Source organism: Polistes canadensis, unplaced genomic scaffold (genome assembly GCF_001313835.1).
Source record: "Polistes canadensis isolate GaletaPanama2010 unplaced genomic scaffold, ASM131383v1 scaffold_271, whole genome shotgun sequence".
Classification (NCBI taxonomy): Eukaryota; Metazoa; Arthropoda; class Insecta; order Hymenoptera; family Vespidae; genus Polistes; species Polistes canadensis.
The window spans coordinates 1-25,597 of NW_014569818.1; the positions used below are offsets into that span (position 1 = coordinate 1).

Sequence of the window (25,597 nt, forward strand, 5' to 3'; positions counted from 1 at the left end):
TAACATGTTAGAGTCAATTAATATATTACAAATGAATATATATCGTTGAGCCAATGGGTAAAAAAAAATAACGAAAACAAAAAATAAAGAAAAACAAATGCACCTAAGCTGAAAGAAATAGCTTAAGCATGATTATTAACGATCGCAATAAATATCATTCATTTCAACGTTAATGAAGAAACGTTAAATTCCCGTGCTCGTAGCCGCAATCGAATCAACATCATACTCTCACCATTGAGGAGTTCGAGCCGGATGTTTTTCGTCAACTCATCGAGTATATTCATACCGGTTGCGTCACTCTACAACCAAGAACCTTGTTAGGTAATTAAAAAATATTCTTTCCTTGGATTCAATCGAAAAACAATATTGATAGCTTATCGAAGAAACATCGATTATCCATGTTGCGACATCATAATCATAATATAATAATTGTTTTTTGTTTCTGTTTTTTTTTTGTTCTTTTGGAGTAGTATTTTAATATAAGATAAAGAAAAAAGATAATAAATTATTATTATTTGTTTATACTATGAATTATTATTTTCATTCGAGTAGAATTGATCGATCCATAGATCTTTTAAGTTTATTATCGTCGCGGATGTGTACGCGAATTCTAATCGATAGCCGATAAATTACCGTACGGTAAACATTTCGTTTAAAGCAAACACGAGCATGTGTTTGTCCCACCCTGACTATCACGGATAATCAATACTTTATGCGTTACCGAGTCCGACCAATCGACTTTTTTTAATTATGCAGGTGTTATGAATGCCGCTGATTATTATGGATTGGATGAACTTAGAAAAGCCTGTGCTGGATTCGTTCAATGTTGCATAACCGTCGATACTGTTTGTGCATTATTAGCATCGGCTGAACGTTATATACAATACAAATGCACCAAATCTTTGGTTCAAAAGGTAAACAAAATAATAATCGTTTTTTTCTTTTTTCGGTTTCTTTATTTATAAATGGTTGAGGCTATTATTTCCGATGAAATTAGTTTCCAAACTGTTAGTTCCAGCAGATAAGATAAATCTTCGATAAGATACAGATGAGAATATAAAAAAAATGATACATAATATAATAGCGTATCTTTTAATTTAGTAAATTTATTCATTTATTTTCTATTCAAAAGGTATTAGAGTTCGTAGACGAACATGGCAACGAAGTGTTAAATTTAGGATCTTTTACTTTACTGCCTCAACACGTAGTTCGTTTGATCTTAGCAAGAGAAGAATTACGTGCTGACGAATTTACCAAATTTCAAGTGAGTTAAAGAAAGAAACAAAAAATATATTTGATAAAGCGGAACGACATGTAATTTCAACTTATACGGATTTTATTATTACCTTGTATTTTCAGGCAGCCTTGATGTGGAGCAAGAAATATTACGACAGTAATCAAGATATTCCATTGAAGGATATAATCGGAAATTTCCTTGAATATATTCAATTCCACAAGATTCCAACAAACGCTTTGGTCAACGAGGTTCATCCATTAGGGTTGGTACCTGACAGTATCATTATGAATGCTTTAGCATATCAGGTGCGTTTAGTTTATCCAACATATATATTTATTCATTTATATTTATATATTTATATGTATATATCATAGAAAGGAAAAAAATAGTAAATCAGAATTTGGGAAGTCACTTGACCCAGAGATTGTTGCAGGCAGACCCAACCAGTGTCGAGCCCGGGAAACTCTCCCCCCCTAAAGTGAGAAAACAAGGCCGTAGTATGTCGGTCCAATCTTCGTTGGAACCATATGGTAGCAATACAACTTTGAGCTCGAGCGGTTCTGACACTGGTTTCGAGCGTAAACAGCACTCTGGTAGCAACTAACCTCAGGCCACGGCCGCACTGACAGCGGCCGTTTCGGATGAGCCTCGACGCGAGGATATAATCACCAATGGCGAGAAGGAAAGAGGTTTCTACGAGCAACAAAGAAACGGTGATGCTGCTCCGACCGATGCTGAGATTGAACAATGGGAGAGGAAGAAATTACAACGAGAAGAACAACAACGGCACCAGCAACAGCAGGAAGAGGAACAACAAAGACGAAAAGAAGAACAGCAACGAGAAGAAGATGAACAACAGCAACAACAAGAACAACAGTTCCGATTAAAGGAAGAAAAAGAAAAGGTAGAACAACAGCAATTCGAGGAGCAAGAAAGACAAATACAACAGCAACAGCAACAAGAAGAGCAAAAACAAGATCAAGAAAAACAGCAGCAACAACAACAACAGCAACAAAATGTCAACCCGGTGGAAGGAGTACATGGTGGTCTCTACATACGATTAGTTCTCAGACGAGAAGGCCGGACGGACTTGGTTTGGCTATATAAAACGCACATGTTCTAAATTCAAATCTTAGATCTGATATTCTCTCCTATCTGATATTCATTTTCAGACGTTGTTTGTAGTTTAGAGGCATTGTAAATCGAGTTGGATAGAGTTTAAACGAAATGGTTATAGTCATTGCTTTGTCGTCTTTGTTTTTTTTTTATTATTTCATTTTGTAATATCATCGTTTCGTATATTTTCGTTTTATCGATCGATAAATGTTCTTTTGATAGTGTTAAGAAATTTTATAAATAGATATATATATATACATACATACATAGAGATTACACACACGACACATATATTACACGCAGGCAGCACGTGCGAAAAGGAAAAGATGATTAATAGATACAAATGTTTAACATACGTTGCCGCGTTTGGATTTGTTGAAATTTTAAATTAGACGGTTTTTTCCCCTGAATTAACCGTGTGGTTATATCATACATAAAATACATATTACATACATATATATCATCGTAATTGTGCACCCAATTAAGAAGGCTTATAATTGGAACGCTTCCTTCGAATTCGATTTTGTGATACATACTCGATTGCTTTAACGAAGCACGATAAGCACAATTACGCGCCTTATCAGAGGAAAACTAATAGAAAAAAAAGAATTAAAAAAAAATCATTTGAGCAATGTTAACATCGATTGTTAAATATGCTGTGTGAACATAACATATTTAAATAATACATAGATAGATACCATATGTATGTGCGTTGTCAAATATGTATCAAGATTACAAAACCTTTGTAGTTTCTCGTTAATTATATCAGCTAATTTCCGCTGAAATCATCGGGATATAGTTCTTTTTTTATTTCCAGAACGAAACGTAGTATGTTAACAGCAGCAGTAGTGTGTTGCTTCCTTCCTTAATTAATTTTTTATTCGATAAATATTTATACATATCATATATATAATATATATATAATAGGCTATTTTGTTTTACTTATTACGCATTGGATAAAAGAACAAGCATATATTATATCGTTAGTTGAATCATAGTTATCATACATATACACGCATATATATATATATATATATATGCGTGTATATGTATGATAACTATGATTCAACTAACGATATAATATATGCTTGTTCTTTTATCCAATGCGTAATAAGTAAAACAAAATAGCCTATTATATATATATTATATATATGATATGTATAAATATTTATCGAATAAAAAATTAATTAAGGAAGGAAGCAACACACTACTGCTGCTGTTAACATACTACGTTTCGTTCTGGAAATAAAAAAAGAACTATATCCCGATGATTTCAGCGGAAATTAGCTGATATAATTAACGAGAAACTACAAAGGTTTTGTAATCTTGATACATATTTGACAACGCACATACATATGGTATCTATCTATGTATTATTTAAATATGTTATGTTCACACAGCATATTTAACAATCGATGTTAACATTGCTCAAATGATTTTTTTTTAATTCTTTTTTTTCTATTAGTTTTCCTCTGATAAGGCGCGTAATTGTGCTTATCGTGCTTCGTTAAAGCAATCGAGTATGTATCACAAAATCGAATTCGAAGGAAGCGTTCCAATTATAAGCCTTCTTAATTGGGTGCACAATTACGATGATATATATGTATGTAATATGTATTTTATGTATGATATAACCACACGGTTAATTCAGGGGAAAAAACCGTCTAATTTAAAATTTCAACAAATCCAAACGCGGCAACGTATGTTAAACATTTGTATCTATTAATCATCTTTTCCTTTTCGCACGTGCTGCCTGCGTGTAATATATGTGTCGTGTGTGTAATCTCTATGTATGTATGTATATATATATATCTATTTATAAAATTTCTTAACACTATCAAAAGAACATTTATCGATCGATAAAACGAAAATATACGAAACGATGATATTACAAAATGAAATAATAAAAAAAAAACAAAGACGACAAAGCAATGACTATAACCATTTCGTTTAAACTCTATCCAACTCGATTTACAATGCCTCTAAACTACAAACAACGTCTGAAAATGAATATCAGATAGGAGAGAATATCAGATCTAAGATTTGAATTTAGAACATGTGCGTTTTATATAGCCAAACCAAGTCCGTCCGGCCTTCTCGTCTGAGAACTAATCGTATGTAGAGACCACCATGTACTCCTTCCACCGGGTTGACATTTTGTTGCTGTTGTTGTTGTTGCTGCTGTTTTTCTTGATCTTGTTTTTGCTCTTCTTGTTGCTGTTGCTGTTGTATTTGTCTTTCTTGCTCCTCGAATTGCTGTTGTTCTACCTTTTCTTTTTCTTCCTTTAATCGGAACTGTTGTTCTTGTTGTTGCTGTTGTTCATCTTCTTCTCGTTGCTGTTCTTCTTTTCGTCTTTGTTGTTCCTCTTCCTGCTGTTGCTGGTGCCGTTGTTGTTCTTCTCGTTGTAATTTCTTCCTCTCCCATTGTTCAATCTCAGCATCGGTCGGAGCAGCATCACCGTTTCTTTGTTGCTCGTAGAAACCTCTTTCCTTCTCGCCATTGGTGATTATATCCTCGCGTCGAGGCTCATCCGAAACGGCCGCTGTCAGTGCGGCCGTGGCCTGAGGTTAGTTGCTACCAGAGTGCTGTTTACGCTCGAAACCAGTGTCAGAACCGCTCGAGCTCAAAGTTGTATTGCTACCATATGGTTCCAACGAAGATTGGACCGACATACTACGGCCTTGTTTTCTCACTTTAGGGGGGGAGAGTTTCCCGGGCTCGACACTGGTTGGGTCTGCCTGCAACAATCTCTGGGTCAAGTGACTTCCCAAATTCTGATTTACTATTTTTTTCCTTTCTATGATATATACATATAAATATATAAATATAAATGAATAAATATATATGTTGGATAAACTAAACGCACCTGATATGCTAAAGCATTCATAATGATACTGTCAGGTACCAACCCTAATGGATGAACCTCGTTGACCAAAGCGTTTGTTGGAATCTTGTGGAATTGAATATATTCAAGGAAATTTCCGATTATATCCTTCAATGGAATATCTTGATTACTGTCGTAATATTTCTTGCTCCACATCAAGGCTGCCTGAAAATACAAGGTAATAATAAAATCCGTATAAGTTGAAATTACATGTCGTTCCGCTTTATCAAATATATTTTTTGTTTCTTTCTTTAACTCACTTGAAATTTGGTAAATTCGTCAGCACGTAATTCTTCTCTTGCTAAGATCAAACGAACTACGTGTTGAGGCAGTAAAGTAAAAGATCCTAAATTTAACACTTCGTTGCCATGTTCGTCTACGAACTCTAATACCTTTTGAATAGAAAATAAATGAATAAATTTACTAAATTAAAAGATACGCTATTATATTATGTATCATTTTTTTTATATTCTCATCTGTATCTTATCGAAGATTTATCTTATCTGCTGGAACTAACAGTTTGGAAACTAATTTCATCGGAAATAATAGCCTCAACCATTTATAAATAAAGAAACCGAAAAAAGAAAAAAACGATTATTATTTTGTTTACCTTTTGAACCAAAGATTTGGTGCATTTGTATTGTATATAACGTTCAGCCGATGCTAATAATGCACAAACAGTATCGACGGTTATGCAACATTGAACGAATCCAGCACAGGCTTTTCTAAGTTCATCCAATCCATAATAATCAGCGGCATTCATAACACCTGCATAATTAAAAAAAGTCGATTGGTCGGACTCGGTAACGCATAAAGTATTGATTATCCGTGATAGTCAGGGTGGGACAAACACATGCTCGTGTTTGCTTTAAACGAAATGTTTACCGTACGGTAATTTATCGGCTATCGATTAGAATTCGCGTACACATCCGCGACGATAATAAACTTAAAAGATCTATGGATCGATCAATTCTACTCGAATGAAAATAATAATTCATAGTATAAACAAATAATAATAATTTATTATCTTTTTTCTTTATCTTATATTAAAATACTACTCCAAAAGAACAAAAAAAAAACAGAAACAAAAAACAATTATTATATTATGATTATGATGTCGCAACATGGATAATCGATGTTTCTTCGATAAGCTATCAATATTGTTTTTCGATTGAATCCAAGGAAAGAATATTTTTTAATTACCTAACAAGGTTCTTGGTTGTAGAGTGACGCAACCGGTATGAATATACTCGATGAGTTGACGAAAAACATCCGGCTCGAACTCCTCAATGGTGAGAGTATGATGTTGATTCGATTGCGGCTACGAGCACGGGAATTTAACGTTTCTTCATTAACGTTGAAATGAATGATATTTATTGCGATCGTTAATAATCATGCTTAAGCTATTTCTTTCAGCTTAGGTGCATTTGTTTTTCTTTATTTTTTGTTTTCGTTATTTTTTTTTACCCATTGGCTCAACGATATATATTCATTTGTAATATATTAATTGACTCTAACATGTTATTAAAGTTACACTTATTTGTTTCGTTTTCTAATGAAGTTTAAGCAGGTCAAGAGTTTTAATGGGTAAAAGTAAGAATCATTCAAGTTTTTCGATCATTCGGATCGTTCTGATATTAAGGTATGAATTGACGAATGATGCAACGATGATAATTAATCCAAATCAAAATCTACCGTGCATTAGAATTATGCCTGATTAATTTTCTATACTAAATTGTATACACGATACAAAAACAAAAAAAGATAAAAACCAAACAGAAAAATACAGTGGAATCGTTGAAAATTTTGTACCGTATCCGAGTGTTATTTTTTTTTTTACTACATACTTGAAAATCTTATAAACCTGTATCGATATCAATATTTCGTAGAGCTTCGTGAAATAGGGAGAAGCATGCATATTTTCAAATATGGCGAATAAATGGCAATGAAAAATCAAAAAAAAAGAAATACAAAAATCGGAAATATCAGAGAAGATGTAGGAGTATTGCATGCAATATCGAATCGATTTGAATAGAAACTAATAGGTTCTATAAAACCGAATTCTTCCTAACGAACATATAAAATACGTAACACACATTCAGGATAAATCAATAGCAATGACTACGAATAAAAGAAGACGGAGCATGACATTCACTAATAGATCTTTACAAGTTTCATCTACTCGTGTGTATTAAAAGGTTTATTTGTAAATGAAAATCACTCTAATTGCAAGAAGATGGAATCGATAGTCAGTGCTGTGCAATAAGTATTTCTATTGAAAAATCGAAATGCGATCTTTTAAGAAGTACCTCTTGTATAGGTGCCAGCTGCTGCGTAAACCCTGATCGCTGTTTGACACATAACAAATGCACGCTTACTATCACGCCATTATTATTCATTTTTAATAAAGAATGAACAAGAGAAAAGAACATTTTTTAAAATATTCAAAAGTATGTCGAAACGTTTCTTTACTCTCGTAAAAAAAAATTATATTTCTATGAATTCTAAATAACAGCATCATCCTCGTTTTGCATTTTTATTTCAATTATTTCTCAAATATCTAACACACACGTCCCATATTCGTACGTGTATATACAGGATGTCCCAGAATGATTTGAATTTTATGAATGATGACTTCGGCATATTAAATAAAATTTATATACAAATATTTCTATTGAAATATTTTTCTTTTAATATATCAGAATTAATCAGAAAGATATTTTCCATTTATTCAAGGACATCTTGTATACGTATTAACGTACGTTCTGTATATAAGGAATTCAACGAAGGATTGACCGTAAGGATTCCAACGTAGAAAACAAATCGATTAATTACCTGCTGTGCCGCGTTTTGTAAATTTAACAGAGGTTCAGAGCTTCTCTTTAAAAATAGTTTTATCTTGTTTTCTCTCGTTGGCGGTTCTTTTTTTCGTTGCGGACTCGGCGCTTGGTATAATAGTTTATAAAATACTCTGTGAATTAAAAGATAAAAATAGATGTTTACTTTTTTCTCTCTCTTTTTTTTTTGTCTTCTTCTTCTTCTTCTTCTTCAAGTTTTGCTATCACTCAAGAAGATAATATGTTATAGATATATTGTATAGATGCAATAAATGTTGGTATATATAAACGATACTAACTTGCTCCTAGCAGCGAGAACAGCTTTGACGGCGCAAACAGGCTCTTTGGTGTCACCGACGAGAAAAGTGACATCGCAAAGTTCTGGCATGCTTGCCAGGAACTTCATGTCTTCGGCGAGACCCGTTTTATTTTCGAAGGTCGAAAAATCCGACTCGTCGACCACCCGCGATCCCGAAGCTTCCGGCATCGGGCTTGTGCTTTCCTAAAAGAAAAATAAAGCAAACAAAAAAAAAACAAAAATTAGAACGAATAGAAGAAAACTAATCCTCTGGTAGGAATAAATTCATCAATAAATTCTTATACCTCTGCACCCCACTTCAAAAAAGAAACAAAACTTATCTCTATTTCTTATTCATTTCTTTTTTTTCTTTTCCGAGGTTCATTGCGAGGTAAAATGACTTCCCCTTGTAGCAATATATTTTCTTATCTATCATTCATCAAAATGAATTTAACCTATTTTAACCATAGAAATCTTCCCCCTCCCCCTTTTTTATTTAACTTTCTTTCACGTTTGTGTAAAAAGCATTAAATAATCGTAGCGTGAGTTAAGAACATTAAGACACCCACCCCCCCCTTTCGAACGATACATTATGGTTTATCTATAATTTATCAAGATCGCTTTGAGGATTCTTATTTTTTTTTTTAACGATATATTAAAAAATAAATCGATGAATTATTCTGTAAAAAAAAAAATATTCCTCAAGAATTGTATTTAAAACTATAATTAAGAAACAATAAATAGACAAATAATCAATGATTTGGATGAACTAAAGTGAACGAATAGGAAAGATCTGAATCTTTTAACGATATAATAAAATAAATCAAAGAAAATTGTTTGTAAATTTTAAATATCACTCGAAACTTATATTAAAAAATAAATAATCCAATCCGATAGATAAAACGTATGAATAACATTGTGTCTGATTAAACTCGAGTGGACATTACAAACGGAAAATCCAAGGACACGCTCGATCCAGCAACCCCCTTCCCTATTACCACCGCCCTCTCGAAAAGTGGAACGCCAAGAAGTCAAGTAAAAGTAGTGGCCCAAAGAAGAAAGTATAGGAAATTACCTGTTGCTCGAGTCCCGGAGCCCGCTCGCTCGCCGGGCTACTTTTGCCCCGTAAAAACACTTTTACCCAGCTTTCTTTTGTCTCTCGGTTCACGCACACTCCACTATGTTCTTCATGTTCCTCGACGCTTTCTGCCACGGTTCAACCCTCACGGAAAAGCATCCTTTTGTTATCACACGGTAATGTTTAAGTTAAAGACCGGTGATCGTCGGATAAAGATGGATACGATTAGAAAAGAAAGTTTATCGAAATAAATGGGAGCGGAGAGGCGGGAAGGCGGGTTCGGGGCAGGGGGTTGATTTGGGTAAGGAATGAAAAGAAAAAATGGCTTAAAACTCAGCAGCGTTCGATAACCCCTCTCTCTCTCTCTCTCTCTTTCTCTCTTTATCTCGCATATAACCCACGCTCCACCTATACACGCACAAGCTAGCTCTTCTACAAATGAACTCTTCCAGCAGCAGCAGCAACAGCAGCTCTTCTTCTTTCACCAAACTAAACCTTTCATATTTCAGTGCTAGTTCGAACGAAGGCAAAAAACATAAGAAACTTATTTTCGATTCGAAGGATTTTCTTTTAACAACGACAGAAAATATTGAAATATCTCGAGAGAGAAATATGAACGAGAAAGAGAGAGAAAGATATATAGATAGATAGGATACCTACAATTGATAAATTTCCTAACAAAGAAGATTTAGCGATAACGCAAAAAAAACTGAAACGTTAAGTTTTGTTTCAACGATCACCTTTTTCTCCCGACGTTGAGAATTCCGTTAGTCAGTACTCGTTTTGGATACGCGAATAAAAACCGTACCGAATGAACAAAGAATTAAGAGAGAGAGAGTGTTTTCGTGGTGCTGTGTACGCTTCGACTACGAAGAACCAACCTCTGCTTGTCTTTCTCTATCTTTCTCTAGTGCTACCCTTCCGAAGCTCAAAAGCACCTAAACGCGCAGCCGCAATAAACGCAAACAGTTTCGCGTCGGCGTGTTGGTAGGACGAAGGACAGAGGGAGGAGGAGATCCATCCCCTCGCTTTAACCGGAGCTCCTTTTACTCTCATTTTTTCTTTTTATCATTTTTTTCTTCTTCTTCTCCTTTCCTTTCCTATCTTTTTTTTTCATTTCTTTTTTTTATTATTTTATTATTTCTTTTTTTCTTCTTTCCGTCAATACGATCTTTTATTCCTGAAATTTGTTAAACATAGAAAATGAAATGTAGGACAAATTATAATATGTAATACGATATTGCTAATATTTATGCGCTATTTTCTTATTCTTTTTTTTTTTGTTAAATATATTTTCTTCTTACAATCAGATATTTTTGCAGTTTTTCTTTTTATAGGCAGTACAAACGTTGCGATAAAATAAAAAGGTTGTAACGTTGTAAGGAACGGATGTTATTTTTTTTTTAATTAAAAAATAACGATAGAATGAAATGAAATAAGATTCATTAGCATTAGTTCACGAATGAATCTTTCGCCGATTGATATTTGACTATGACGAGATAGTCAACGAAAGTGAAGGTAAACGTGAACTCGATGCTGACGAATCCGGGTCAAGCTCAAAATCCGCAACGGTGTGGATCGTAGCCATTCACGAACATTGTAGAAAACACGTCGTCTCACTTCGACCTCCTATCCTCCTTCTCTGGTAATCAATAGCAAGAACGCAAGCTCGAGTCCGCAACAAGTAGTATAACATATTCCTCGAGCGTGCATAATCAAATAATTTATTATAATATCAAAAGCCTAACCTTCTAATTATTTATCGTATATATTTATCTCCTGAAACAAAACAAAATCAAACCCAAAAGATCCATTCTATTACACTATAATATTCAAAATAAAACGCGCGATACAATCGGAATCAGAAACAAATATTTCTCTCTATGGATGAGAACAATTTAACGAAAATAATAAAATTGAATAAACGAATCGAGTTTATGATATAAGATCGAAATAATATTGCAAAGAAATGATATGACAAAATTTAGGTCAATCACAAATAAGATCAAAAATGTCGTTTGCTTACGAACAAGAATTTACTTGTCACATTTTCCTTATGTTCATACGAGAAAAGTTAACATATTATCTATTTAACTTTAAACAATTATTTCTCAGGAAAAAAAAGCATCGATAGGTATTACGACGTGATAGTATTATAATATAACAAATACGTATGATACTATTACAAAACCTGAGTTTATCAATAACTAAATTTTTATGCGACGAGTCACAATAACTTATATTAGTATATAATTGTTGGTTAATAATTTTTGATTGAACATAGACGATATAGTATTTAGTATTTCAGAAATAGTTTTGTAGAAAGAATAAGAATAAGAATAAGAATAAGAAGAAAACGGTATTATGGGGAAGTTTGCAATAATGTATAGAATCCATTGAACGTTAAACCACCTTAGATTATATACGGTCGAGGTAGAACATCGTCGACGACGACGACGACGACGACGACGACGACGACGACGACGACGACGACGACTACGTCGGTGGGACGATAAAACGCCTGCGCGAGAATAACGAACGATTTCATCCTCGTTTCCGTAGCAGCCACCTTCGATAAGCGACGAAATTTCCTTGATATGTGGCCTTCGTTCGAATTATAACGCAACTAGCATAAGAACAAACAAATTCCACAATCGTATTCGGAAAATGATTTTTCCTTTTTTCTTTTTTTTTTATCTTCAAATCTGTATACTTATATCCAAATCTGTATACTTTATATCCAACTCTGTAACTCTTTCCCATCGTTGGATATTTTTTTTAAACAAATGATCATCGATGTGATTGATATTTTGTGGACAATGTGAGGAATACGCATGTATTCTAATCATTTTAAGGACAATTAGATCACTTTTTTACTATAAGAAAAAAATCGTCGTAATTTACATTTAATCGTTATTATTTTTTTTTCTTTTCTTTCGTCACATGCTATCTCTCTCTCTCTCTCTCTCTCAATTTCTTTCTTTCTTTCTTCATGCTCACCGTTTACATGCAAGTAGATATGTTGTTACGTTAAAATGATCGATTAAATGCATCATCGGTCTTTTTAATAATAATCCCTCGTATTAGTGAACAAAGAAGACGACTAGGGTTGATGTGCGATGATGATTGACACGATAACATTGAGACAATAACGATGACGATAATGACAATAAGAATGATTATGATTACGATGATAATGATGTAGATGATCATGATGATGATGATGAAAATATTGATCGATATACGTTAGTAATAATATAAAACACAACACGTCGACTTTATTTAACACAAGTATCTTGCAAGAGGATTATGTGATAGACTTTTCATAGATGAATAATAATAATAATTATTATTATATTAATAATAATAATAATAATAAAAATAATAATAATAAAAATAGTAATAATAATAATAATAATAATATTAATTCAATATTCATATTTATATATACACGAAATAAGGCACGTTCGATATTTAATATTTATATTCGCGTGACGTAGATCGTATCGAAGGAAGACGAGCTTCGTCGCAACGTTCAAATATCATATCTATATCTTCTCGTATTTTCTTTCTTTCTTTTCTTTTCACTTTTTTTTTTCATTTAACTTTTTTATCTAATGCGAGATATGCAACATCCTTACCAAATGTAAAAAATGACCTATTTATAATATATATTATATATCTATATATATAATAATATATATGTGTATTTATATATAAATATTAATATATAGTAATATATAATATATATTATATCTATCTATATAAATGTCTTTCGAATTATTACACACACATCCATGTACAATTTCGGCCCTTATTTTTTGTTCTTGTTACTTTTCTCTCTTCCTTTTTTTGTTTTTTCCATAGAAAAGAAATAATACATTCCCATTTTTATTATTTCTTTTTTTCATATTTCCAAGCTAATTGATAAACCTTCGATTGATTTGTCGCAATAACGGAAAACAACAATCCGTGCGACATTACAAGATTTACGCGTTCTCTTATTTTCTTCTAATATTTGTTTTTTTTCGGGAGGGGGAGAGGAATTTTGTTTTCCTCTTTCGTTTTTTTTTCTTCTTTCTGCTTGATGAGGAGGCGAATGAAACAATTTTTTCGTTACGACTAACAATGGAGAAATTACTAATTTACTTAGATAATAATTAAGCACTCGCCATAAAATCGGACGAACACGGGCGATACTCACTTACGCATACTCATTGACACACACACGCTCTCTCTCTTTCTATCATTCATTTTTACTTTATCACTTACATTATTATTATACTATTATTCATGTAAATGTATTTGCTTGACCTGTTTCCTTAAATCATTTCTTTTATGCGTACATACACACACATACATACAATCGTATAATATACGCATACATACTCGTATCGCTAAGTATTGCGACCGATAATCTTCGAAATCGTAAATACGATTAGCTTTCTTTCGAAAGTTATCCACGATCGAAATCTTAAAATATTATTATCTCTCGAACAAGAACATCATAATATAATTATAAAGATATTTGAAAGAACGTTGAAAAAATGTATAAAGTGTTGTCTGTCTGTTTGCTTTATTTTATCATTTTTCTCCTATTTTTTTTCTTTTTTTTTTTTTTTCATATTTTCCTTGTTAAATGTTCGTTCATTTTGAGATTATTTTTGTTAATAATCGATATGTACGGGGAATGATATCGTTTCCTACTGTTCTTTTCTCAATTACTGATAGAATATGTTAACGAGATCGCGAGGATATGTGATTCGGTCCGTGTAATAGTTGATTTATCTAACAAAACTAAATACGATTTTGTTTAGACGATTTGATTCATTCACAAAAACAACAAAAAAACAATCGATCTCGTAGTATGGCTGTAACAGTAGTACCGTTTACTTTAAAAATGATCTATTCGAGAACGTATTATTATCGGCGGAGGGGTAAACGGTATTCACGATTTCGTTGGCACGCAAAGTATTTGCGAATCGTATCGCAAATGGAATTTCAATATAATTTTCTCGTTTAAACGGATAAAGGCGAAGGGAAAGAGAAAATGGAGAAAGGGGGAAAGGGAGAAAGGGGGAAAGAAGGGAGGCACGCCTTGTCTGTTGTGTAATATCAAACGTACGTGTAACCCTAAACGTCGAAGAAATCATTTTCAAATGTTCGCCGTCGTTACGCGTACGTAATAATTGTTTCTTATAATTAAATTAGATGACAAACTAATCCGAGCTGGCATCGTCGAAGATAGAAATATTATTTTACAATAAATGTACAGAAATCGCTCGTGCCTTTCTCATTATTCTTATTCATACGTAATATTCTTATTATCCTTCTAACTATTGCACCATGCAGAGAATAATATCTTTCGTTCGAATCTTTAGGAAGATTGAAATGTAAATAATAATAGTAATAATAATAATAATAATGATAATAACAAGAAAAAAGAAGAAGATAAGAACCACAAACTAACAATTCGCATACACATATGCGTGCACGCGCACACATGCATATTTTATACATTGGAAAAGTTACGTGTGGAAAAAAAAGAAAGAGAAAAAAGAAAAAACAATTGTTGAAGATAAAACACGTATTTCTCGCATGCTTCGCACAATTGGAATGTTTGTTATATTTTTGCATATAATTTGTTTGTTATCTTTACGTCTGTACCTCGATATGAACGATCGATGAATTTACTCGTCGATTATCGACGTATAAATGAAACATACAGACATACGTGACGACTCGTCTCTCATTCGAGTCGAATAAAATACAAGAAGAATTCTAACGACATTTCTACGTGTCCGTCACACTCTTCGACATTTTTCGTATACGCGGTGTCGTTCAAGGCAAAAACGAAATCGTTTTTTTTTTTTCGAGGAGGTTGTCGTCGCCGTCGTCGTCGTCGTCGTTCTTGTAAAATATCGTAGAGGTATATGTTTTCTTTCTTTCTTTCTTTCCTTCTAATGTTCATAATCGTCGTTATTTAAAACACACACACACATACGTACACACATCTTAACGTTAATTCTTCGTTCAATCGAGAATCATCGAGAATCGTGATCGAAACACGCTTAGGAAATAAAACAATTCTCATTCGAAAATGATTCTCCATGATTTGCGATACGACGTCTTAAAAATAGAAAAAAAAAAAAGAAATAATGAAGAAAAGTAAACGTATAAGGAATGAAGATATTCGAAGACGAATATATATTTATAATCACTAATAAGAAATAAAAACAAAATAGAAGAAAAAGAGAAAAAAAGAAAGGAAAACCTGTACCAAACGACGGTTCGTTAAAATCGATAAAAACGGTTAATCTCGATTCATAAATTGTAATATTGTTCGTCACAGCATTTGAAATGTGCCTATCTTCCGAAACGAGTCTTGCCGATAGAAAATTTCTGTCCTGGGAAGAATGGTAGGACTTGTTTCCTTTGTATTTCAAGTGGAATGTTTGATCGACGACGAGAATAAGCGCGATATCACAGCTTCGAGGGATCGTAATTCTCGAAGGACCACCTTTGTCTTGATTCGGACGACGAACATTCTTCCATCAGCAATCGTTGCTTGCTTTCGGTGATTGCTAAACATTTGTCGCTACTTCCGTGCCTTATCTGTTTCGTCTGAAACGTAATACATCGGAATCAATCTTACGTATCGTATTAGAAAAGTAAACTATTCATTTTATTGCTTTATATTTCTTTTGTTTAAATCAATATAAAACTGAAAAAGGTTTACCTGGGGATTATAAATCCATTGTTGATTTCCTTTGCTACCGTGACAAGGATAAAGAATAACATCCTGGCCACTGTAATCCAAGCAGGATTCGTCTCTACGGATTTCACCGATCTTGCTCAACATCCAGTACTGCGACAAATGATTTGACGTTAGTTTGACGATTCAAAAGAATTCATTAAAAATAGCAAACTGAACAAATGTGTGTTAGCGTTGTGAGAAAACGATAAAAAAAAAACGATCATTCTGACAGCGTATAAGAAAGTCTTCTATTTAATCGGTGGACGTTGATTAATCTGATTAATTATATAATATAATGTATATATATAATTATAAAATATATAACTCGTGAATGAAGTTTGATTGTGAATTTTTCAAAAAAATGATAAATCTTCTTTGCAAAACTAACTTTGCAAATTAACACGACGAGGAATAGGGTTAGTATAGTTAACTAGTATGCGGGTAGTATTCCTTTCTCCCTCGTCAATTTTCTTCTTTCTTCCGTATGAAGTCGGATTACGTTGCACGACGTCAAAGCGTTACTAATCAGTACCGATCGTCGATAATCGAATCCAATGGTCCTCGAAATTGCATCGCTTTACACAAGCTCCCTACGTTCTGTTTCCGTTTGTGCAATTCCAACCGATCAGAATCTAACTTTGGTAAAACGAGAGAGCGTACGAATTCCCAGAAATGCAAAGTTCTTCTTGAAAGCCGGAATTATATGGTTTAAACTACTACAAGGTTTTGCTTTCAAGAATGATGTTTTTGTTTTTATTCGATAGAAAATATCTAATTAACGATATTAATGTATATAATTGTAATAACGCGATACAAGGAAACTAATTATTATCAATTAAAAATCATTTCCAATTTGACTATACAAATTGTTCCTTTTTTACGTTCATCTAGAAAAGATTCGTTATCGTTGCGAATCACGCATTTGATATATATTTTTTTTCCTTTATATAACCAATAGTTTTGTAGGAATAATTGCATTTGCAAGTTACGAATGGGGGAAACCATAATTGATCTTTCATATCGCTGTCAGAATCATTTTAATGTACGTATAGTATATACATGAAACACGGATAGATAAAGACAATGAGAGAAATGAAGAAATAAAGTAAAGAAAAAAAAATGTAAAGAGATAAAAGGTTACAATAAAAACAATTAGAATTTAGAGTAACTTTAGGATAATGAGAAGCAAGGAATCGTGGCAAGCATGCATTATACCGAGATGTTATTAGCCATGCGTCACATTCACTATGCTTCGTGAATAGAAAGGAAATGTGTCGGCAAATATCATTATGCGTGCGCGACAACATAATTTCGCTAACGAGATTGCACATTTGATCCTCGACGAGCCGTTCGTCGTACGGTTATTAATTAATAAACGCTCTCCTATGTAGAAATCGTTTTCGGTTGTTGTTACAAATAAAAAAAAGAGAAAAAAAAATAGGAACAAAAAAGTGAATAACGCATTGTACGAAAAAAAAAACAAATAATCAATGGTTTTTCGATCCTATGTTTTCTTTTTTATTTTTTCGTTGGGAAAGTTAAAAGAATCGAATAGATATTGAATTTATTGAATTTATAAACAGTTTTCAATTGTAATGAAACGTTATCAACGGGGTTTCGTAATCCTAATTGGATTAAATTCGTTAAAATATTAAGTACGCGGTTGTAAGCATTGGATGTTTGTTACGAAAAGAGGAAAACGTTAAATTGTACGGATATCGTATTCCACACTGTGAGCGACGATTAATTGTTTCAACGATTGTATAGCGAGGCCATTTTCGTTAGGATTGTTAAACGCGAGGCAAAAATTTTCTCTGTGGAAAAAAGATTATAGAATGCTATACATAGGGAGGGGGGGGGTAGATTTTATGCGGTCGTCGTTTAATAAAAAATGGGCGGCTTGACGAAAAAGCAAAAACACGCGAACGTTGAACGATAAAGAAAGCGTTGCGAAATTAAAAGGGGAAAAACTGCTCGTAAAAAAGAAAAACCAAAGAAAAGAAAAGGTGAGAAAAAAAGGGAAGAAGTAAAATAATAAAAATAAAAAATGAAATATAAACTTAAAAGAAAAAATTGTTAACAAAGGTAACTCCTCTCGTTAATTTACGAAAATTATCGTAAGCGTACGAACGAAATTGTTTTGCTATTTTACGATTATCACAAGGAAAAAATTTGTCATCCACTCTCGTTACCATAGAACCAACAATAGGAATGAATGAAAGAAAACAAAAAGAGAAAAAGAAAATGTTCTGAAGTATAGCACGACCTTTTACAAAGATTATGAGAAAGCTGATACGTTACTGGACTAACAATAAGAGATGAAGGTTTCAAGATTTTGTTCAAAAGCTTTCTCCTGTTTCTTCCTATTCTTTTTTATTTTTGTTTGTTTTGTTTTGTATTCTTGTGGTTTTTTTTATCTTCTTCTTACGTTAGTTATTTCTCTTTCGAAATCATTAAAGACGGAAACGTCACTCGCGTTGCCGTCGTCGTCGTCGTCGTCGTAGAAGCCATTCGAAATTACAACGAGAATTATCCTTTATATCGATCGTTCCGAAATTATAAACGACGACAGGAAATGGATAGCTACGCCAACAGAGAATGTTGTTATAGATCGTCGCACCGACAGGAGGTACGACGATTGATGAGCACCCGTACCAGATTAGCGACGTTACTAATTACGTTAAACGAGCCAAGATTAACGACGATCTAACCGCGCGTGTTCTTTTCATCTTTATTCATTTTCATTCCATATTCTTTCTAGATTTTTATCATCCAATTACATATATATATATATATATTATAATAATTCAATCGAAAAAAAAAACAAATTAGAGATCCAATTTTTTCTAATCGTTTAATTTACTCGCGTATTTTTGTTCTACTTTTTTCGTTGTTGTCGTTGTTGATGATAAATTGGTGATAAAAAAGCGATTTTCAAAAAAACACCGTCACCTTAATAAAAATAATAATTAAAAAAAAACACAAACAGCACAATCGATCACACATATCCGAGCCTAAATCCCAAAAACACACACTATAATCCCATAAGTTAGTAAGTAAAACACCGCGTGCCCCGAAATACTAATTCGATGTTATTCGTTTTCCCCAACTCGTATCGCGACGTGCCCAGATTCGTGTACCTGATTGCCGCCCTGACGGTGACAAGGATATAAACCCACGGCCTGGTGAAGGTCTTCCGGTTTTCCTGGCGAGTCTATACATATGCCGCTAGCGAGTTGTCTTATCTGCGTTTAACAATTCGATACATACAACATTTTTTTTAACACCGATTCACGATACTGCTATCGCATTTATATTATTTTTTTTCTTTTTTGTATATTTTAATATTTTTATCCTAATTTATTTCTTACGTCTACAATCTCTAAGCTATATTTTTCATTATTATTATTATCCTTGGCTCCTCCGCTTCCGTACTTTGGACAAGCATAATAAAGAAAGAAGAAAACAAAAATCAGATCACATCAAATCGTGCACACACAAAACACAAACAATGCAAGGGGTTAATTATATATGTACACGAATGTTGTTAGAATGTTAGATCGACCTTTAAAAAACAACGATATCACGTTTTTCGACAATTTTTTGTTGATCTATTTGTTTGTTTACAATGACTTTCTACAAAAACATTGTAGAAAATGAATGTAGCTTTTTTTCATTTACTTCTAATCGATGCGAAACGAAAAATCGTAGTTTCTTTATCGTAACAGAATACGAGAACGACGTGAAAATAAGAATAGAAAATAGAAACTGAGATATAAGTTTTGACGAAAGTTTTCTCAGGGTTGCCGGACGAAAATTCGTTCAGCAGGTATTATCCATTCTACCTGATTTCCTCCTTGTCGATGACACGGGTAGAGTCCAGTTGGCTTATGCAAATCGGCCTTTCGTGCCGGAGAATCCAAGCAGGTGTTGCCTCCTTCTCCAAGATTACGTACCTGTCGTCGTTTAATGTTAGTACGATTATATCTCGGGAATTAATATCGTTATTAATGTCATTAGTAACGATTAGTTCTATTCGTACAACGTTTCTGGCGCAATTCAACAGAAAATCATATAATACGAAAGAAAACAAAACCGGGGGGTAGGTAGAAAGCGAGAACGAAAAACAGTAAAAAAAAAAAGAAAAACGGAAAGAATAGTTAAGGGGTTTGTGGGAGAATAATTTTATTCGGCGTTCCTGAAAATAAATTCCAACGAAAAAATATTATTATAAGCAGAACACAAATAATATATAACATAATGATAATTTCCTGCTTCGAAAATAGTATCTGAAAGAAAATAAAATGAAGCAAGAACGAATATAAAACTCGCGTGTAAGCGAAGCTACAATAATTTCAATTAATTGTACTTATTATCAAGCGAGATCTCAGAAAAATGAATTTATTATTTTAAAAATTAGCGAATTACGAATTTTTGTATTATTACGACAGAAATTGGGGACAAAATGTTTACCTCGAGCGATAAATATTCGTTCTCTATAGTAACTTGCCTTATAAAAATTACGCTGTCCCAACGAGTTAACAAAGATAGCGTGGGGATCGAATAAAAATGCACTCGACATTTTTATCGTCTACCTTCTCGCATTTTTTGCATCCACCCGTACTTTTTATTCCAAGTACGAGAGAACATTCGAAAGGAAAGGACAAAGAGAGAGAGAGAGAAAAAAAAAGAGAAGAGAAGAAACAAAAAGAGAAAAAAAAAGAGGAAGAGGTAATGGAGATGGTAGGTGGTAGTAGTAGGATAGAGACAAAGATAGAGAGAAGAGAAAAGAGAGAAATTCGGGGTTGAGGGGGGTAGGAGAGGCCAGGTGAAAGTCAGAGGACTACATGACCGTACGATCGAACTGTCTCATTTTTCAAGCGGAAGCTGCAAGCAAATCGGCAACAAGAAAACGAAGCTCCCCTGAACTTTATGTCGAAAGAAATTCTAGTAAGCGCAGGGCCAATATGTATGCATGTATCCGTCCATGCATACACAAATACATATGCGCTTGCGCGTACGTATATACATACTTACTTACTTAAACACATAAGTGTATAAGTATGTATATGTGTATATATGTGTGTCGTAGGATGCATTCAGTCACGAAGCTCGGTCAGCAGTCCTGATTTCACTGACACGCAAGAATTCTGTGGTCGTTGCAGTTTCAAATGTGAGCATCTTCATCTTTCTCTCCTTTTTCTTCGTCTACCTCGGGCAGCACTCTACTACTACCACTACCTTCTTTCTCTTTTTTCTCTTTTCATATCATGCTGCTGCTGCTGCTAGTATTCCACCCCACCTTTCCCTACTTTTACTCTTCTTCCTTTTCTTTTCTCCTTTTTTTTTTTTCATCGTTGCGATCGTCATCCTCGTCGTCGTCGTCGTCGTCGTTGGTCGTAAGCTAAAATAAAAACTAAGTGACTTATCGCTAACTCTTCCGAGACACAGTTTTCCCCTCAAATTTCCAAGGTACGGTCATGATCAGGAAGATTTTTCACTCTACGATCTGATTCGGTCAAACGAAAGAAGAGTTTGAAGTAACCTCGAGGATCCCTCCGTTACTATCCTTCCTTCTATCACAACCTTTTTTCCCACACCTGCTGGACGTGTCAGGATTTTTCAATGCGTTCTTGATCTCTCTCTCTCTCTCAATGTCAATAGAAAAATCATATTCCCTGATACGTGGATTTGTCAGATGGTAAAAAAATATTGATAGATAAGAAAACGAATATCGAATAATTTCCAAACGTTAACAACACCGGGTGGTTGGTGCATTGCTGCCTCGTCGATTTAGAAACGCGAGGAAGTTGCGTTATATACACGGCACGCAAAAAGAAAAGAAAGAAAACAAGAGAAAGGAAAAAAGAAAGAGAGAGAAGATTCGAAACGACTCGAAAATCGCATTTACCTTTCCTCCTCTCACTCTCTCTCTCTCTCTCTCTCTCTCTCTCTCTCTCTCTCTCACTCTCTTTTAACCAACGAATAAAATTCGTCTCGTTTGTCGAGGCTCACGTACGAAACGTAACACGTGCAATGGAAATTATTCACGCTGTGCACGATTTCTGGACAGGCTCGTCGAGCACCGAGAACTATAAATTCTCTCTCTCCCTCCACACCCCCCCTGCCACCCCATTTATCCATCCCAGCATACGACGGTCGTCTCTCTGATGCGCGAGAAGAGGCGTCAACGTGATTTACTGGAAGATCGGCGCGTCCCTTTGACCGAGGGGGGAAGAAAAGGGAGGAGAGCAAAAAAATATACGAAGGGATTAGAAAGAGGAGAGATGACGAAGGGCTTGAGATGACGTAAAGAGATGAGAGAAAAGGAAAAAAGAGGAGAAAATTTTCCTTCGAAGCAAAGAGAAGGAACGGCAAAAGGGGGAGGAAAGGGGACAGGGTTGAAGAGAAGGGCAACCGAGGTTCGTGACTTTCGAGCATGGAAATTGTTATTTTGCATGTCGAGACATTCCGGAACGTAGCGAACCCGCGTGCAATGCTTTTTCCTGAATATATCTGCTCATTCTTTAATCTCTTCTTCCTTTTTATCGTCTATCCTTTACAACCCTTCTGTCCCTAGAATCTCCTACTCGCGATCGCACACCCTTGCCGTTGTTGTTGCTGCTGCTGTCGCTGGTTAGTGTTGTCTCTGAGAAAAATATTGGAAAACGCGTTCCTTCTCTATATACCTACACGCTCCTCGAAATACGTCGGATGTTGGATATCAGAAAAGAGAAGGAAGAAGTAGAGAAAGGAAGAGTGGAAAGAAAGAAAGAAACAAAAAGATAAATGATAGGAACAGGGGATGGATAAAATAACGCTCGATAGCATTCGCACAACTCGACACCGAATTCCGTTGGCTTCTATTATCATGTTCGATCGACGGACGTATTGCTTTCAAGACGCGCTATTCCCATTGGCCAATAAGAACCGAGAAATAGGAACGGAAATTGCCCAGCGAATTTCCGGTCAATAATAGGATATTGGAAAAAGGAATGTTTTCTTTTTTTTTTTGTTTTATGCTTTTTCTTTTTTCTTTTTTTTACTATTACTATTAATTTAATGCGTTTGAATCGATCGACAGATACACGACTTTAATTATGTCAATTGAGACAGCCAGCAAGCTTAATCATGACTATTTCATTTTACCAAACGAGACACGTGTGATACGTTATCGATCATTTAGCGATTACGAATGCCAGGAGGAGTGTCTCCGTGCTCGGATATAAATCAAGATCCATGAGTGATCGTTAGTAACGAGGGAGGAATTAAAACTGTATTGCTAGACCAATCCCTGCGAGAAATCAAAATCAAATTGGGTTAGATAGTATACATTCGAGAATCGATAATCTCGATTTTGATCCAACGTACCCCGTGTGTGTATACAAAAGAGAATAGTAAAATGATTAATCTTTCAAAGAACGGTCATCGTTTTGTAGGATATTTTTTACCTTGTTTATTTCTTTTCCTTCCTTATTTGTTCCTCTTTTCTTTTCATATAAAAAAACAGGATATCAAAAAAAGAAATATACTATCGAACAATATCTATAAGCTCGGGAAAACAATTCGAAACAATTTCGAGAGACAATTGATTGTATAAACATCGAATATCTTCCTCTTGATTCGTTGATATACACACGTGATTTTGATAGTAGGTACGTAAGTAAGTGTATGTGCGTATAGATGGATGAGTGTGTGATAAGAGACTAAGAGAAATGTCTTTTTATTGAAGATTTTGAAAAGAAAAGAAAAGGGAATTCCTGATGGGCGATCGCGTAGGACGAATCGATTTCCGATCGGAAATCCGACGATGAGAGGAGAGAAAGCTCGCGAATTCTAACCAATCGAGATTGCCCCGACAACGGCGACCCCCAAGCATTGTTGCCCAATCGAAGCAGCCATTGTTTCCTGTGTCGCAAGCTCGTCGGCATCAATCATCGCTTCTGCCACTAACAATCCTACACCCCCACAGGACGTTGTAACGTTGAACCAAGGGGGAGGAGGGGGAGGATGAGTAGTACCACCTCGCGAGTTGATCGGATTGGAGGAGCACGGAACAAAAGGCACGAAGCGTCGCTAGGTATACGACGAGTACATTTACCTTGCCCATTGAAGACATAGCTAATCGATTATATAGTCTGTTTGCTTTGTGATCGATGAAAGCCCAAAGCCGACGCGAAATTTCCATATCAATCAGATCGGTGCATCACTCGGAAAAAAATCCCCCCCTTCACTTTTTAAGATCATTCATTTTTCTTCCTTTTACAATAAAAGACTAGTTTCTTTTAACATGATTTCAAAGCGCTCATCGTTCCCAAACTAAATTGTGTATCTTTTAATTATGAAATAAATATTATTATATTTTTGTTTAATTTCTTAATGGGACGACAGTCCGGGTAAGTTCAAATGTGGGTCATTTTACTATTAACGTTTAATTGAAATATCTCGAAGGTGATATCACATGAATTCGCTATAAATATTCAACATATTATTACTGCTAAGTATTTAAACCTTTTTCTTTGTTTGCTTTCGGAGAAATTCCGGTTCTCAACTCCTTCATGATTTATTATATATAGGAAATCTGTGGCTAATTAATCTGATTCCCAATCTACGTTAACGAGAATAAATAACATTTTAATTGCGACCTTTACACAACTTCCGACTTTCCTTACTCGATTTCAGTTTAATAACACGATCGACGTTGTTGCGAGGGGTCGTGTCGCAAGTTATACGACTCTGCGAATTATCATCTCCGATTTCGTAAACTAATTTTCATCGTGATAATAATGCCCTTGGCGCACATAGACAGAGAAAAAGAGATAGATAGATGGAAAGGGAAAAATATAAAGAGAGAGAGAGAGAGGGAGGGAGAGGGAAAGAGAGAACTGTAAATTAATTAACGGGAAACTCAATTAAAACACATCCGGCAATGTATAGAAGCCAGTGCTTTCAAATTTTGCCACGGGACACGCCGCGAAGCCAGTAAACAAACGAGCTATTATCGAAACGATATTGGTTGGTCAAAAAGAAAAAGAGAAAGAGAGACAGAGAGAGAGAAGAACGCATAAAGTACAGAGGAAAATGCGTTAAACGATAGTAATTAACGTTTGACGATTTGTTAAACGTTGCCTTCAGAACTGATTATATATATATAGTACATACTAACACAAAAGTTTCTACTTTCAAAAGAGATAAAGATCCGATAAATATTCGAGAAGAGATCAAGAGGAAACGTAATATGGTGAAGTAAGGGGAAAAGAGAGAAAGTTCAAATGTATTCGGAATGCGTCCAACTAGCCCAGTCAATAAGAGGTGAAGGAAAAACTTTCAGGTAGAAGTTCTCGACAGTTTGATACAAAGGTAATTCGACGTCGCTGAATCGAATGGTG

General features: G+C 34.4%; 5 protein-coding genes across 13 annotated transcripts in view; 2 read left to right on the top strand and 3 right to left on the bottom strand.

The window, feature by feature from the left end:
• Window positions 1-203: 203 nt before the first annotated feature.
• LOC106790928 (serine-enriched protein-like) lies at window positions 204-3,131 on the top strand (the record flags this gene model as incomplete). The annotated part of the gene is made up of 5 exons (XM_014756198.1): window positions 204-321; window positions 757-914; window positions 1,133-1,264; window positions 1,360-1,542; window positions 1,671-3,131. Coding segments are annotated over 5 exons (762 nt in total), but the record flags the coding sequence as incomplete, so codon positions are not given.
• LOC106790929 (ataxin-8-like) lies at window positions 1,909-2,360 on the top strand. The gene is made up of 2 exons (XM_014756199.1): window positions 1,909-1,950; window positions 2,031-2,360. Exons 1-2 carry the CDS (start codon window positions 1,909-1,911, stop codon window positions 2,358-2,360), a joined length of 372 nt encoding a protein of 123 aa, XP_014611685.1.
• Window positions 3,132-3,631: 500 nt separating the features above from the next.
• LOC106790932 (serine-enriched protein) lies at window positions 3,632-10,526 on the bottom strand. Of its 6 annotated transcripts, none has more exons than XM_014756205.1 (10): window positions 10,333-10,526; window positions 9,449-9,611; window positions 8,375-8,577; window positions 8,074-8,209; window positions 7,548-7,586; window positions 6,442-6,559; window positions 5,849-6,006; window positions 5,499-5,630; window positions 5,221-5,403; window positions 3,632-5,092 (listed from the first exon to the last, which is right to left on the bottom strand). In XM_014756205.1, exons 3-10 carry the CDS (start codon window positions 8,560-8,562, stop codon window positions 4,922-4,924), a joined length of 1,125 nt encoding a protein of 374 aa, XP_014611691.1. In that variant the 5' UTR covers window positions 8,563-8,577; window positions 9,449-9,611; window positions 10,333-10,526; the 3' UTR covers window positions 3,632-4,921. The 6 variants fall into 6 exon arrangements, with proteins under 6 accessions (XP_014611691.1, XP_014611688.1, XP_014611689.1 ...); XM_014756202.1 differs by having other exon boundaries at window positions 10,112-10,334; XM_014756203.1 differs by lacking the exon at window positions 10,333-10,526 and adding an exon at window positions 10,192-10,326.
• Window positions 4,403-4,854, bottom strand: LOC106790930 (ataxin-8-like). The gene is made up of 2 exons (XM_014756200.1): window positions 4,813-4,854; window positions 4,403-4,732 (listed from the first exon to the last, which is right to left on the bottom strand). The coding sequence occupies exons 1-2, from the start codon at window positions 4,852-4,854 to the stop codon at window positions 4,403-4,405; spliced, it is 372 nt and encodes a 123-aa protein (XP_014611686.1).
• A 3,079-nt stretch (window positions 10,527-13,605) lies between the features above and the next one.
• Window positions 13,606-25,597, bottom strand: part of LOC106790933 (putative polypeptide N-acetylgalactosaminyltransferase 9) — a 174,376-nt gene continuing 162,384 nt past the window's right edge. For 3 of the 4 annotated variants that reach the window (XM_014756209.1, XM_014756211.1, XM_014756210.1), the window contains exons 10-12: window positions 20,054-20,164; window positions 16,191-16,319; window positions 13,606-16,075 (exon numbers count right to left, since the gene is read on the bottom strand). In XM_014756209.1, coding sequence (XP_014611695.1) covers window positions 15,935-16,075; window positions 16,191-16,319; window positions 20,054-20,164 — 381 coding nt within the window. In that variant the 3' untranslated portion in view covers window positions 13,606-15,934. Of the gene's footprint in view, window positions 16,076-16,190; window positions 16,320-19,348; window positions 19,454-20,053; window positions 20,165-25,597 lie in introns of all 4 variants that reach the window. The other variant, XM_014756212.1, reaches the window with a different exon arrangement.

Bases quoted from the DNA above. Each gene is read 5' to 3' on its own strand.
- LOC106790929 (XM_014756199.1), top strand. From the start codon at position 1,909: ATGGCGAGAAGGAAAGAGGTTTCTACGAGCAACAAAGAAACG. The intron at 1,951-2,030 runs GTGATGCTGCTC...CAACGGCACCAG, and splicing joins CTACGAGCAACAAAGAAACG to CAACAGCAGGAAGAGGAACA.
- LOC106790930 (XM_014756200.1), bottom strand. From the start codon at position 4,854: ATGGCGAGAAGGAAAGAGGTTTCTACGAGCAACAAAGAAACG. The intron at 4,733-4,812 runs GTGATGCTGCTC...CAACGGCACCAG, and splicing joins CTACGAGCAACAAAGAAACG to CAACAGCAGGAAGAGGAACA.
- LOC106790932 (XM_014756205.1), bottom strand. From the start codon at position 8,562: ATGCCGGAAGCTTCGGGATCGCGGGTGGTCGACGAGTCGGATTTTTCG. The intron at 5,404-5,498 runs GTGAGTTAAAGA...TTGTATTTTCAG, and splicing joins ACGAATTTACCAAATTTCAA to GCAGCCTTGATGTGGAGCAA. The intron at 5,093-5,220 runs GTGCGTTTAGTT...AGATTGTTGCAG, and splicing joins TGAATGCTTTAGCATATCAG to GCAGACCCAACCAGTGTCGA.